This window comes from Tubulanus polymorphus, chromosome 2, assembly GCF_964204645.1.
Source record: "Tubulanus polymorphus chromosome 2, tnTubPoly1.2, whole genome shotgun sequence".
Lineage (NCBI taxonomy): Eukaryota > Metazoa > Nemertea > Palaeonemertea > Tubulaniformes > Tubulanidae > Tubulanus > Tubulanus polymorphus.
In genome coordinates, this window is record NC_134026.1 from 27,653,854 (window position 1) to 27,668,741 (window position 14,888).

A 14,888-nucleotide genomic window follows, 5' to 3' on the forward strand; every position below is an offset into this window, starting at 1 on the left:
TCCACTGTCAGTCCGCTGTAGTCAGAAGACATCAAAATTTATAAAGGTACCCAGGAATACAGCATTAACCCTGTCCAGCCATGAATAACAGAATCCAAAATACTCCTAAAGATATTCTCGCCCCGGCCGTAGGATGGGAATTCATCAATTGATCCTCATTGAGCACGATGAGAGCAAAGAGAAACGAGAAAAAGTACGTAAACACAAAACACTAATATTCTCTTCTTTGACTTGTATTTATACAAAGTTTTACAATTGTAATTCAGAATTTATATGATACCAATCTGAAATGATAAGAAAAAGAAAACGAGGTTTGAAAATCTTTCGCACGAAAAAATTACACGGCGAATAATGTAGAACTAATTTACCTTGTTAGCCGTATCTAAAGCATCATAATCGGGCGCTAGTCGTACATAAGCCTTCTTCTCGCCATCGGGTCTAAAAATGAATTGAATTTATGAATTAAGACATTTCGACAGCGTTACCAAGCAACCGGTCATATCCCACTGCGCAGACGGCTTACCTGATGAGAGTGTTCACTTTTTGTACTACGATATTGTATAATTTACGTACAGCGTATTTAATGGCTGGTTTATTCGCTCTTTTGTCGACGATAAATACGAGCGTGTTGTTATCTTCAATTTTCTTCATGGCCGATTCAGTCGTCAGAGGGAACTTAATAATTTTGAAATGATCCAATCTGAAACGAAAACACGATCATTAACGAATAGCAAATATCAAATTGTAAATAACATCCACAGCGTTAATAAGCAATCACCTTGGTCGCCTTGGTGTACTCTTCCTCGGATATTTTGGATTACGCACTAATTTCAAGGTTTTTGGGCGCCGGAAATGAACTGAGGTTCTGATTTTCTTCTGTCTCTTATCATGCACTCCCTTGGTGACCGCTTTCTTAGCTTTCAAAGCCTTGTCCTTAGCTTTCATAGGAACACCAGCTTTTCCTTTAGTAGTCTTAGCAGGCACTGGCTTAGTTTGCTTCTTGGTAGGAGCACCTTTCGGCGTCGTTTTGGCAGGAGCTGGCTTCTTAGCACCGGCTTTAGGCTTGCCAGCAGGGGCAGCCTTAGCAGCAGCCTTCGGAGCAGCTTTGGTCGCTGCCTTCGGGGCCTCTGCTTTCTTAGCCTCCGGCTTTTTGGTATCTGAAATAATCAAAGGTAAGATAGAGATTACAAGTACTTTTTAACAGAACAGCAGCAGATTAACCCAGCAGAGGAAAACACATATAAAGCCTGAACAACTGGAACTAGAAGAAAAAAGAGAATGATACTTGACTATAATCTTCTGCTTTTTTAACCACAGGGGCTCGTATCAGTGTTTAGTTACAGGCACTGCAAAATGGATAAGCTGTTAATCCATTAATCCAGTGTCTATAGCAAATATAAAATAACTTTTTATAAAAAAGCTTTCGTTTTTTGTAGGTTTTTTGCAGTGCCAACAACTCACAAGCCCCCGTGTCCTATTATTTATCAGTTAAATGAAGGCATCTGAAAAATGGTAGTGTGTCTTATCCTAACCACCCTGGTCCCTCTCACATCTTCAGTCTATGAGTAATATGAATGAATGGTCGCACTGCTACCATCTTCAACCGTCAAGGGATTCGAACCCACTACGCTAAAGCTGTTCGCCGAACCCCTTGACCTCACGAGTCGTTGGAGTTGTTACTAGCCGACCAGAATCCAGTCGTACCAATCACAGCCCTTGTAACAAACGACTTTAGGCTTCTATTGGTTTTCCCCTTTAATGGACCAATCAGCGAACGTTTTACCGAACAAGGAAGTATTTCGCAAATCGATATATGACGTTATGCGCAACAGCGCCAGTAATGAAATCACGCTTCGTGAGACCAGGGGGCTGATGGAAGCGAGTTCGGGAGTGATACTGGACCCCTGGCAAGCGAGGATGCACTGCACTGTCACTGAACACTTGCTTGCCTTAAACACTCGGTCGAAGTGCTGCGTAGAATAGGCAGAGCTAGAGGTCACCTAACTGCTGCTATAGCAAAATTGACAGACAGGCACATATAATGTGCAATATTTCAGCTATACTGACGCTACTTGTAAAATACATCCATAGTAGACAAAATAAATGTAATAAAATTTGATTGAAGACATGCCGGTGAATAATTGCACTATATGCCCGATTCGCTGATATTTCGGAAAAAATAATTAAATCTCTGTGACAACTATCAATTTAACAGTAATTAAAACAGCAAAAAATCAATTAACCAATTAGCGAAGTGTGGTTTATTAAAATAAGATCTTCATTAAATACAAACCTGTCTTCTTTTTAGGACCCATGTTGTAAGAGGAAGGGGTTTTCACTTCCTGTGCACGTTGTATTCTGGCATCATTTCCGGGTTTCACATTTTGCCGCTGATGACGGTGGCAGCACGTAACGGGAATTGAAAATCGCTATTATACCTGAAATGGGTAATAAATAAATGAGTGTAAATAAGATTAATATATAAATCTAAAAAATCTACATCGCTTACCGCTGATGAATCCGCGTTGGTCAGCGGAAATCAAACGCCGTAGAGTGCTGCCATCATCTGAATGCGGCATTAATCGTAACTAACCCGGAAATGATTGCAAATGTCATAAACTGGATTTATTGAAATCGGTTTGCTGCATTTACCTGTGTGCCGGTGCCGTGAACTAGTCACGGGTGAGACGCAGATTACATCATAATTTTCATTAATGAGATATCAATCATGATAAAGGATATTATAGAGATTTGAGAAAAAGACAAAACAAAAGAAAAACCTAGAATTTCTTTTTCTACCTACTCTCTTCCACTCACTCACTCACTCACGATTGACGAGTCACAGCAGTAGACACACTCACACAACAGTCACAGTCTTTACTTCTAGCTGTGTCTGTGTGTAACTTTTAAGTCAGACTTTAGTAACTCACCACGACAATAATGAATGCGTACGGTCAACATGCTAATTCTGTCCTAGCTCTGTCATGGCGTAAATTAGCGCTGAGTAAAGCCAAACTGAAAGCTTCTAGCCGGACATCGGCTTTACTCTCCGGATTTGCCATGGTAAGTTATTTCACCTAATTATAATCCTATTATACTTCAAAATGTCTTGCAATGTTCTGATTAAAAGTTGAAATGGTTTGTTTGCAGATTTCAATGGTTGAACTACAGATTAACGAGGATGTACCGAAGCCGTTACTGATTACATTCTCAGTCTGTGCGAGTTTACTTGTTGCTATTCATATGCTCGCGTTGATGATAAGTACGTGTATATTGCCTCACATCGAAGCTGTCAGTAACATTCACAATGCGACCGCTGTCAAAGAATCTCCACATGAGCGTATGCACGTCTATATCGAGATGGCTTGGATATTTTCTACGGGTCTCGGAATTTTATTGTTTCTTATCGAACTGATAATTCTTTGCTGGGTGAAATTCGTCGTTCGAAATTGGGATTCGGCAATCGCAGCCACTGTGATCATAACTCCGATTGTCATCATATTTATCATATTCTCGGTGCATTTTTATCGGACATTAATCGCTCATAAGTATGAACGATCGACTCAAGGTCTCAAGGAATTAGACAAATTAGCAGATTCTTTAGATCATCAGAATGATGTGCACGTTGTGTAGATAGATGTATTTATAAAACCAAACTCTATAGTTTCTTTTTATATAGTGGAACCTTATTACAACTAACTTCAGGGAACCAGAAATGTTACCCAGTATATAAAATTATTGAAAATGAACTTAATCAGAGGTTGTTGTAACGTGCCACTAGATGGAGTTCCTTAATCCATCTTTTTTTATAGGTTTGGATTATTGTTTAATGGTAGACATCCTAGTCTATGATACTATCTGCAGTGTTATATCTCTAGTAATTTCAAATATGAATGGCTTCTAGTTATTTTGAATGTTCCTCAGTCTTATGAATTTCTATCCCTTCAGCCGCCTGACCTCTTACTTCAATGTGCTTCTTTCTATGTATGAATAATTATCTATCTCGAACGGTACTTGTTGTGATTTTATAGATATGAAAGTAAATTACAGTCTTCCAGATCGTATTGTGGTGCCATGTAGTATTCAATTGTTTGGTTACCGCATGTACATATTTTAGATGAAATGCTAAACTATCTGGTATGTAGGCTGTCAATTTCTACTGGTATAAAATGTGTTCATTGTTTATTTACATATTTGCATGTCTTATGTAAAATATTTTCTTAGTCATTAGACAAAGTTATGTATTTTCTTCAACATCTATTAATATTTCATCTTTGTTGAATCTCTGTTTTATATTCTTTGAAATAGGGGAGAGATGCTCGATCCACTCTAGGGATATTTCATAGGAAAGATATATTTTAAATGCTATGCTAAAAATCTATAAATTCCTTCACTCAGAAATGATATTTAATTATATATGAATACAATGTTATTTAAATGAGTCACTCCTATCAAGGTTTAACTTCTTATCTTCCATAAGGCACCATTTCTATTTGTATATACCGCACCATTCCTGTGTTAATGAACTCAGTTGTACATTATTAAAGAAATCGCTATATTCAAATAAATGTATAGAAATGAACAATTCTGCCTGATTTTCTGTGTCTGAAGTATGCGCAGTTGTTTCAACTATCTGCATAAAATCCACTTGACTTTTTTATGTTATGTGCCATCGATGATGCAGCATCGGTTTTGCCCCGTAAGACAAATAACCTTCCTTTTAAATAACGTTTTTGTTAAATTTAGAATACATTGTATATAAAATCTCTTCAATGGAACTATTCAAATAAGTCTGCATCTTCCAAATACCGGTACCTGTTGTTTTGAAACATTCAGAAATCTGTATAAAAGAAATTGATGAATAATTTGCTCCCAGGATAAAGTAGACAAACAAAACTCTTATCATCTATTTCTATATTTTTCATTCATCACATGTTTTTAGTTTTTCTGTACAAACATTAAAAAATGTTCCCATGGCACAAATCATAGATTATCATTATATTACCGAAAGCCCGTACAAAATAAGGTACATTAAATAATATGATACAGTATTTGCAGTAAAGATACCGGTATTATTTGAGAGTGCTGTTCAACTTCCTTCTACAGTTAGTTCTTTGCATAATGAAACTAGGACATGCAGTTTATTATGTTATCCTGATGCACTAAAGAGGACATTTAAATTCATCAACTCGGTGAACTCCTGACCTAGGAGTAAAATCTGGTCATTTTGGAATTTTAATTATTTCTTCTATAAGGCACCTTCACACAAGTTACAACCTTGTTCATCTGGCTTTTACAGAAATAGAATACAAATAATCTAGAACAATTATGACTAAAACAGGAACATCATCGTTTTTTATAAAACTGATCTAAAATTTCCAGTTTAAAGAATTGGTTTATATCAATATAAATGAATAATGCAGGATGGGAAACACCGATTACCATTATGTATTCATTTAAAAAAGAAATGCATATAGGAGATAGATACAACATTCCATGCGCAAGATATTTGAAGCTGTACACCTAACCCTTTAGTCAATAGACAGTTTCTGGTTCTTTGTCCAGACATCCCAAGCAATTTCTAACTGTTAAAAGTGGTTATCAGAAATCATTCTATTTACACTTAACACACAGAAGAGTCCAGCACAACACATTCTCTGTGAGTAATTGAGCAATCAATCCTAGATTTACTTTCATTCAATATATAGATAATGTATAAGCTATTATGTGGAAAGCCAAATCACATTAGACAATATCATCATACACTAGTGATACATTTATATTCGAACCATCCCAAATCTTACATTTAGCAACCATTATATACATCTGAAAATACCAATAGATGTTTATAACTGAGATAAACATTTTTAAATGCCATGAATTATCTCAAGTAACACCCACAATTTCAAATATTTGTCACATATTTTGGCGGTTTTAAACGTAACTTAAATTACTTATTTACACACACACAAGCACCAAGAAATAAGTTCTATACAGGACAAAGAATTCAACGAATCGATTCACAAACACAAACTACATTCAGCCATCTTCAAGAAGGTGGTTTTCTCTTAAACATCAATATACTGTTGTATATTTTCAAAGCAGGTCCAAGTTTGATGTTCATGATTTTAACAATGTCTGTTTGATTCAATAAGAGGAACGCTTCTCCATCTATTTGCTAAAAATAAAACATAACCAATATTTATATACAAGTAAAATAACTTAGATAAGAACATGAGAAAAACCAAATTTTTCAAAATACATACCTCTTCTTGGAACACTTGTCCTTGTTCGCTACATCCGGGAAGAGATCGCACAAAGTCGGCTACATTTTCAGTATCCCACCGAGAAACCTCTGATGCATGAATATTTTCGACTCCAGGAAGAATTTTTGAGTGTTGCTCCCAACACAAAGGCAAATCTTTCGTCGGATTTGGAATCATCGCTGACATGAATATTGACTGATGAATTCCGTTGTATAAACTGTTATTATCAACATCAGCTGCGAAATAAAAACCATCATTAATCTCTAGAACATTTTCACAATTCGAAAAATGATGCAGTTTGAGAAATAAATAACTTACTGTCTCCGTTTTCTTCTTTGATTTCAACTTTATGTTTCATTTGAGCAAATTTATGTCTGTAATAAAAATAATCATTATAATAACTATTATACGCTGAAATCAAATGAGTGAGCTCTTGACTATTGAAACTAAACTCACTTTTTCTTACTAGGTCGACCCGGTCTTCTGGGCAGTTGTTCGCCATTCAAAATAGCCGTTTGCTGTTTGATCATTTTCTGATTTTTCTCCGCCAACGGACAACCAGAAAGTTTGTGATGCGTCGTAAATTTTCCAGTCACATGACCGGAACCATCGCAGCCTTCAGTTGGACATTTCCTGAAACGTGGCATTATCACTTTTTACACTTTCGATGCAACTAATATGACATTAGTCAGCCAAGTTCACTGATAGTTAAAGAATATATTACAACTTTAACATGTCCTAACTTGTACTATCAGATTACCAACCACCAGGGTCATGTTCACAACTAATTGAGATAAATATTATAATCCCTTATAATCCTTTATACAATGCCATAAGCCATTTCATGATTATATGTCAGTAAGCTAAAGGTTGCCACTGTTGTAATCATGTAATCAACTTACTTGATTTCTGGTGATTCTTTATGTCCTTTTCCTTCCTCAATTTTTGTCGCTCCGAGTCGATCAAGAAGAGAATATTCCCGAGCCAAATTCAAAGGAGAATACGGACATCCGAATGAGCTGAAATCAGTGAAAAGCACTGAATAAAAATTGAAATGGTTTACATGTAATGCACTCAAACTTAATCACAACAAAACTATCAATACCTATGATGACCAACGTATCTTGCCCCTTTGATATGACCAAGCCCCTTACAGCCCGGAGTAGGGCAGCCTGTCTGACTAGGTGATGAGGCTAATTCTTGTGGTGCTGAAAAATGATTCCAGGAAAATAAAGATGAAATCCACTGATAGAAACAATAGACATATACACAAATCTATACTTACATATTGGAGGCTCCAGAGGGTGACCAGTTTTTGAGGCCCAGCCGGGAGGATGAATATCCGGACAATCATCATCAGTCCAGAAATCATATTCATCACCCCAGCCATCGAAGTGAACTTTCAATCTGTAATCTTCCACATCGACAATAGTCGCAACTCGTATTAGAATCGGATTCCGACGATCGACTACTTCTAATTTTGAACCGCATTCGAACTGATGAGGCGGCCGCTTGATGAGACAAAAACGTACATTATTACATAGTAGTTAACAGTAGTATCTATGATTCGCATCGAAAAAGCAACATTCACGTACAGATTTAAACGCTCGAGCCGGTACAGGCTGTGATCGTGTTTTAGTGAGATATTCTTCCCATGTAAACGTTTGAATATCTTTCCAGTCATTCGGAGGCGATAAAGCTCGTCCTGTCTCTAGGCACCAACCGATCGGTTTGATAAATGGCGACGTCGGATCAGCCCAGTAATCGTACGTATCTTCCCAGCCATCAAAATGAATCAATAACCGGTCAGCAAGTACGTCTGCCACTGTCGCTACACAAATAAGCACCGGATTCGTTTTATCAATTGCCTCTAATTTCATACCAACTCGGAATCCATGAGGGGTAACAGACTGTAACAAGAAATGCATCATCTTAGGTGCATAGCTTAGCAATTCTTGAGTAAAATCAGTTAGTTACAGGGTTCTTACAGATTAGGAAATTTTCCATGACCCTTCACCGAAAATTCCCTGATTCCTCGATCAAATTATATGTTATATGTATATCCTCAGTAGGGACTGTTTCTTCTCAAGAGGTTACTTGTGTGATATGTCACCAGCAAGAACAACAAATCACCAAAATTCCCCAGAATTTTCCATCATTTTCAACAATTCCCTGACTTTCCGTTTAGAGAAAAATTTATCCAGTTTTCATGAATTTCCCTGGTTAATAAGAACCCAGTAATTAAACACTGAAAGTGATTTATCTCTGCTTACAGCAGCAGTCTTGTTCAGGAACAGATTTCGTGGTGCAGCAATTGCTTTTGAAAGTTTTAGATATTCACTCCAGGAGAATGACTCAGTCGTAAATCCTGAAATGAAAACCAATGTTTAGTGAACAATGAAAGTCAAATAATGCAGCAATCAGATTTTACCAGGTAGCAATTCATAGAATTAATTACACGTAAATTAAAAAAACCTCATTCATTGACAATGATTGAAACATATTCCCCAAGTCCACAGATTCATTTCATGTACACAACATAATATATACCAGCATATATAGATATATGCATATCTATACCGTACATTCATATGATATATACAATGTAATCTCTTATTTCAGCAGATAAAACAGTATTTAATATATAGAGATAGAATACTGAAAAAAGAACCAAAGCAACTCTCAAACAACCACAGTAATATATGTATGTACGTGTATGTTCTAATGAATGAATAGAGGTTTTTGCTTACCAAATCCTTCAAGAAAATTGAAAATAAAAATTTACATATACGATAAATACGAAGAAACAAAAACATCATACAAGTACATTATTTCAAATCAGAAAACGAAAAGACTTTCAACAGCTCAAAATGCATTGATTTTCCATTAAATCTAGCGCATAAACAACAGGAAAATTTACCACGTAAAATGGTTTTTTTAAAGAAATTTACCCTTTGGTGGTTGCACAGTTTTGTTGTTTTTTTCGCACCAGCCGACGGGAAAGATGTTGAACGAATCGGCATTCACCCAGAAATCATAACATTCTGAATAACCATCAAAATGAAGACGTATTCTATAACCTTTCACTTCAGCAACAGTTAGCACGCAGTATAACGACGGATGACGTGGATCTATTCCTTCCAACCGCATTCCAACTTTAAAACAATTTTTAGTAATTGGAATCGCTTGGCCCTGAAATTCACGTTAACTAAACCGTATTAATCTGAATTCAATTCATTGTATCAATCACTTCGATAGTATTAATACACAACGTACGTACCTGTCGACATAATTTAGGATTAATTCCAACAGCTCTTTCTTCTTGTAAATACGAATCCCAACTGAATGATCGACTTTTCTTCCCAACTAAAACATCAACAACGATAAAATGATTTGCAAAGATAATTTCGAAGTGATGATTTGAAGGTTTAAATGAAAACACACCTGGTTTATCCGGTGTCTCACTCGATTTTTTCAAGTCTTCTCCTTTGCGTTTCTTCTTTGGAAGAACTTTTACGGTCATTCCTCCTTTCTTTTCTCGTTCTTTATCTTCTTTCAATTTACGTTGCAAGAATTGTCTGGACAAAAAAACGATCAACTTTCTTATATAATGTCTCAAAACGATAAGCAAAATGACATCATCAAGTGCACTCACTTATTCTCGAACATAGTAGCGCATGATTCCTCACAAAAATTGCCTTCATCGTTATGATAAAACTCAGCAAACATTCCATATACTCCACAATTATCACATCGAAGTATTTCTTCCGCTTTTTTAGCTACAAAATATATTTACAATAATCAGGGTGACCACTTTTATTTGACTTTCTTTATCCCTGATTATTCCCTGAAATGCACGTTGTTTTTCCCTGACTCGATCTGCTAAAAATACAATCAATTAACACAGTCAAATACGTAAGACATAGATGGAAACAGTGAGATTTTACATGTGATCCAACAATCTCATCAAATTTCCTCACTTATCCCTGATGTCTAGCTTTTTTGCTAAAAAATTCTCCGACTATTTCCCGACTCTTTTAAAGATAAGAAAATCCCCACTTTTCCCTGATTTTCAGGTAAGAGGCCGCTTTCTAAACAATAGACATCTACTTTAATCATAGTAAATTCTTAGAGAGGAATTCATAAACTATCCTAACAAAAACTAACCTTTCATTGTAGGAGTCCTACTTCGTACAGATGGTTCTTCTTTAATATCTGTTAATTGTTCACTGACATTCTTTGTTTCTGCTTTATTTTCTGTTGAATTGTCATCGATATCAATATCCTCAGTAATCATTTCAACGATTCCAAACTCATTAATCTTAAACTGAATTAAAGCAATGAATAACATTTGAATCTTGTAAACGGCTTTTGACTCAACGATTCTTCTGTACTTGTAAAACTGATGAAATGTTAAACACACCTTGAGATCACTTCCAGGGAGACTACCGATACCATTCTCCCAGGTCATAACTTCAGCCATATCAAAATCATCATCTTCCTCGTCAGCTAAATTTCTGCCATCCTCTTCATCTTTTTTCACTTCACTATTTCCAACAGCAGTGTTACCTTTTTCTTTATCAACCGTATTCGGATCATCGTTTTGTTGCGGAGTAGTCAATCCACTTTTCCCGACATCATTTGATAACTCACTTAATGATGTGATCACCAAATCTGGCGAACTGTTTATGCCGATTGTTACAGTCTGAGGTGATTTTCTTGAAACATTAGACGTCTGTGAATTAGTGACAAGTCCTGCATTTTCTGTTTTTTCTTTTGATACATTAACTTCATGGTCTTTAGATACAGATGGCTGAGTTAAAGTTTCATCATTTACAGCAGGCAATGCGGTAACTGTTGGTAATAGGATCGTTTTGGCAGTTGAATGAAGTAATGAGACAGGGATATCTGGAGTAACTGTAGTAACTGTAGTATCTGTTCGATTCAGTGAAGACTGTTGTGTAGATACTGGAGTGTCCAATCGTGGTACATTGTTAATTCCTGGCATGTGGATATTCAACTGACCCATCATACCCGGATTAAGTACTCCTAGAAAAGAAGAGAGTCCAAAATTCCGATATCTGACACTTAAATCACACAGATATGTACATACATATAAAGATAACAAAATAAGATTAGCATAATTACCTTTTATGTTGAGTTGTGGGTTGGGATTTGGAACTTTGATGATGTTAGTCGAAGGTGAAATAAGCGGACCATGATGAATGGTAAGAGAGCTGCCTCCTAGAGTTCCTACAGTAGCAGTACCTGCAATTACATACGGTATGTACATACAACAAATCATGTTCAGGAAACTTCAACAAATTTTTGATAATGAGTTTTCCTTACTACCTTTAACTAATGCTTGATTTATAACTGGAGCTGTAGTCTGAACAGAGGCTGATGGTTTGATATTGATGGCACCTGAAAAATTGATCGTTACGTTTTCTTGATATTTTTTTTTTCAATTCAAACAACTTTTTGTAGTTTTAGAACTTTGTTTGAATGATCTTTTAGTACCGTTTGCAATAGTGAGATTGATTCCACCAGGAAAGTTTGGTGCAGGCGATGAGTTAGGCCTGCACAATAACGTTTGTTGAGGCGGAGGAGGTTGTTCATCCAAGCGAGGTCGTTTAGCTAGAGGTTGCAGTGAACTGACAATCAACGGAGGTGTCGACTGGCTGATCACCATTTGAGGAACAGTTAATGGTATACTGACAGCTGGTGTCTGATTTGTAGAACTCATCTTATCACTTTATTTGACCTGAAAAATTAAATACGAAAGATAGTGCTCATATCTAATCACTTAGGGGTATGCAGTAGCCATAACTATTAATTTTCTTACAGAAATTCAAATCAAATACTAAAACAAAGAGACTTTCAGAGCGCAATATGATAGAGTTTAGTGATAAATCCAGATATCTCCAACTAAAGCAGTTATATTGTGATGCATTTCTCGAGTACAAAGATAATACAATACGTATATGTATGTATGCAGGCTGTTGAAAATGAATTCATAGAAATGCAAACTCAGTTTATATTTCTATGATAAATTCAATTAGCTTCTTTGTGGCAATTTTGCCATGAATAATTGATTTCATAGGAAACATATTCAAAATATAGTCATTGCGTATTCATCCAAAACAGCTGTTAATAAAGAATCTACTACTTCAGTCTCACATAAAATTGTTTAATATAAACTGCATAAAAATAAATAGCAACTTTGATTCGGAGGCGGAATTCACTTCATTAATCCGCATTGATATGAGACGCGGATCCAGGGGAGGGTTGGGTGCTAAGATTTCCTTCATATCATTTATTTTCAATGTTACATTTCTTAAGGGAGATGATCAAATTGTGCCTTAAACGTTCAGGGTATACCAACAGTACCACCCTCCCCCTTTTAAATCCTAGATCAGCCCCCAAATTTTGCAAAAAAAATAGATAATTCAACAAAATACTTTAACCTGAGTTGATGCGCAATGTAAAAGGTCATCATTAGAAAAATCAATTAGAGTTGATTTTCTATGATACATAAAAAATAATATTCTATAATGAATTTATACAGGTGTCAAGTAGTGTATAGAATATCAATAATTTATCCAGTATTACTCATAGATATAACACACAAAAAGAGAATGCATCGTGCACAATATGATTATTATCTGACGACAGTGGCAATCCAGGCCTAACAAGATCTTCATTTCATATGAATAAAATTCTTTTGAAGAAACATTTCAGGAATCTTGAACTCATACCGGTATATCATAGGTGCTCAAAATTCTTAGATGGAAAGAAGAAATCGTATATTAGATAGATCTTTAAGATTTCTTCTTTTCATCTTCATTATTTCGAATAAATCTCTGAAAACGGAAAGAAGAAATCTTTCCGATATGCCAGCAAAAAACATTTATAGTTATCATTCACTCAATTTTGTTTTTTTTTCATATACCGGACACTACATCGTATAGAAAAGTTTAAACTAATAATTTTAATCTTGAACTCATTTTGCCATCAGGCAATATTATGTTCAGGTTTTTCTTCTAAGGACATTTTTCACTACCAACAAGATTTAACTCAATATTCAATTTAAGTACAGTAACTTATTTCACGCAGAAAAAAATCAAATAAAACACGAAAATACAACTTATTTCTTCGATAAAAGACGGTTTCAAATTTTCAGGGCTGAAATGTTGGATTAATAGATCAATTTTATTCAAAATTGATTGGGCCTAAAATGTCAATGCTTTTATCAAATGGGAAAAAAATCAATTGAATATTTTGAAGAATGAAATAAATTGTTGGTTTCTCATCAGTACAGTAGATTCTCTCTTTAAGTTTCCAGCAGCAGCTAGCATATCGACAATTTTCTATCCAAGTTCAGATGTGTTGCATAGCAACCACTGCCAGTAGGTTTAATTGATTTACACACGTCACCAGTAGCAGAACAGAATAAATACATACTTTCTGATAGAAACTTGATAAATATTATTTCCACAAAAATTTCTTAATTTTCATGTGAGAAAAATTGCAGAATTAGATTTTATAGGCCTCAAGTCTTATCGATAAAATCTTCAAGCCCAGGAATCTAGTAAAGGATACTGGCAAAATCTTATAATGGTTTTCCTGTGCGTATGATGCAGGTTTAAAGCTGTTAAAATCAAAAGAACTTAAAATTCTTTGAGAAAATTTATACAATAAATAATTTATGTTTCTTAGGGAATTAGGATCTGCCTGGTGTAAATTTCAATGGAAATCAAAATAATAGAAGGGACATTGGAATTTCCGTATTTTGTAATGTAATAAGGCAAAAAGCGAGACATCAAAGGATAGATATTTTATTTTAGAGGGTACTGATGGGAACAATATCCTACAAAAGTTGCGTTCAAAATATCATTCACAGTACGATGATTTTTACCCGTTCATTCAGCTCTCAAGGTCATTTTTTTTTGTAGCAAAAATGGACAGAAAAATAACGCTCCTTTTGGTGATGTAACTAGCAAAACATCGCGAGTATTCTAACAAAAATCCCGTTACTCCCCTCCAATAGCCTCACTATCGAAACCAACGATTTGCCTTTGGGTTTGTTTTGCGTCTATTAAAACAGTTAATTTCAACACACATCATAAAGAACAAGTACCCCTCACCACAAACTCAATCATGATAAAAATATTCAACGTCGTATTTGCGATACGCACTGTATGATAAAAATGTATTCCAACGGTAGTTTTGCTTTCTTTTGAAGCGAAACGGGAAACGGCTAAAAAACTAAAACAACACTCGGGTCGCGGAAAGCGCTTCAAATGATACCATATTTCTCAACACAGAGGCAGTTAATTGACTAAAAATTACACTAAAAGTGAAGAACAAATTTATATCTAAAATGTAAATGAATCGCTATGCGATACACTAGGTTCATAATTGTGAAATAATAATTTTATTAACGAATTCTTACCCAGTTTAGAGCACCTGCGCCATTACGGTCTGGTTAATTTGCATATAACAGTAGAGGGAGGAGAACGGCACAATTAAGCGGGCAATTACTCTTTCCTCCTTCTGTTGGTTAAATGAAATTTATGTAAATGTCATATCTGCCCTGGAATTAGGAATTTATGCGATAGC

General features: G+C 35.5%; 3 protein-coding genes across 4 annotated transcripts; 1 reads left to right on the plus strand and 2 right to left on the minus strand.

Annotated features, from left to right (window-relative positions):
* Positions 1–198: 198 nt before the first annotated feature.
* Positions 199–2,361, minus strand: LOC141900761 (large ribosomal subunit protein uL23-like). The gene is made up of 5 exons (XM_074787789.1): positions 2,294–2,361; positions 779–1,157; positions 524–700; positions 369–438; positions 199–284 (listed from the first exon to the last, which is right to left on the minus strand). The coding sequence occupies exons 1-5, from the start codon at positions 2,313–2,315 to the stop codon at positions 270–272; spliced, it is 663 nt and encodes a 220-aa protein (XP_074643890.1). The 5' UTR covers positions 2,316–2,361; the 3' UTR covers positions 199–269.
* A 243-nt stretch (positions 2,362–2,604) lies between these two features.
* LOC141899461 (protein orai-2-like) lies at positions 2,605–4,536 on the plus strand. The gene is made up of 2 exons (XM_074785805.1): positions 2,605–3,063; positions 3,151–4,536. Exons 1-2 carry the CDS (start codon positions 2,941–2,943, stop codon positions 3,631–3,633), a joined length of 606 nt encoding a protein of 201 aa, XP_074641906.1. The 5' UTR covers positions 2,605–2,940; the 3' UTR covers positions 3,634–4,536.
* Positions 4,537–4,914: 378 nt separating this feature from the next.
* Positions 4,915–14,761, minus strand: LOC141900146 (lethal(3)malignant brain tumor-like protein 4). Of its 2 annotated transcripts, none has more exons than XM_074786914.1 (19): positions 14,722–14,761; positions 11,787–12,030; positions 11,619–11,666; positions 11,415–11,534; positions 10,690–11,315; positions 10,434–10,593; positions 9,922–10,045; positions 9,711–9,844; positions 9,547–9,632; positions 9,218–9,458; positions 8,540–8,634; positions 7,862–8,176; positions 7,552–7,777; positions 7,372–7,474; positions 7,169–7,285; positions 6,723–6,899; positions 6,585–6,640; positions 6,267–6,502; positions 4,915–6,178 (listed from the first exon to the last, which is right to left on the minus strand). In XM_074786914.1, exons 2-19 carry the CDS (start codon positions 12,010–12,012, stop codon positions 6,050–6,052), a joined length of 3,219 nt encoding a protein of 1,072 aa, XP_074643015.1. In that variant the 5' UTR covers positions 12,013–12,030; positions 14,722–14,761; the 3' UTR covers positions 4,915–6,049. The 2 variants fall into 2 exon arrangements, with proteins under 2 accessions (XP_074643015.1, XP_074643014.1); XM_074786913.1 differs by having other exon boundaries at positions 11,619–11,690.
* Between the last annotated feature and the right edge of the window lie 127 nt (positions 14,762–14,888).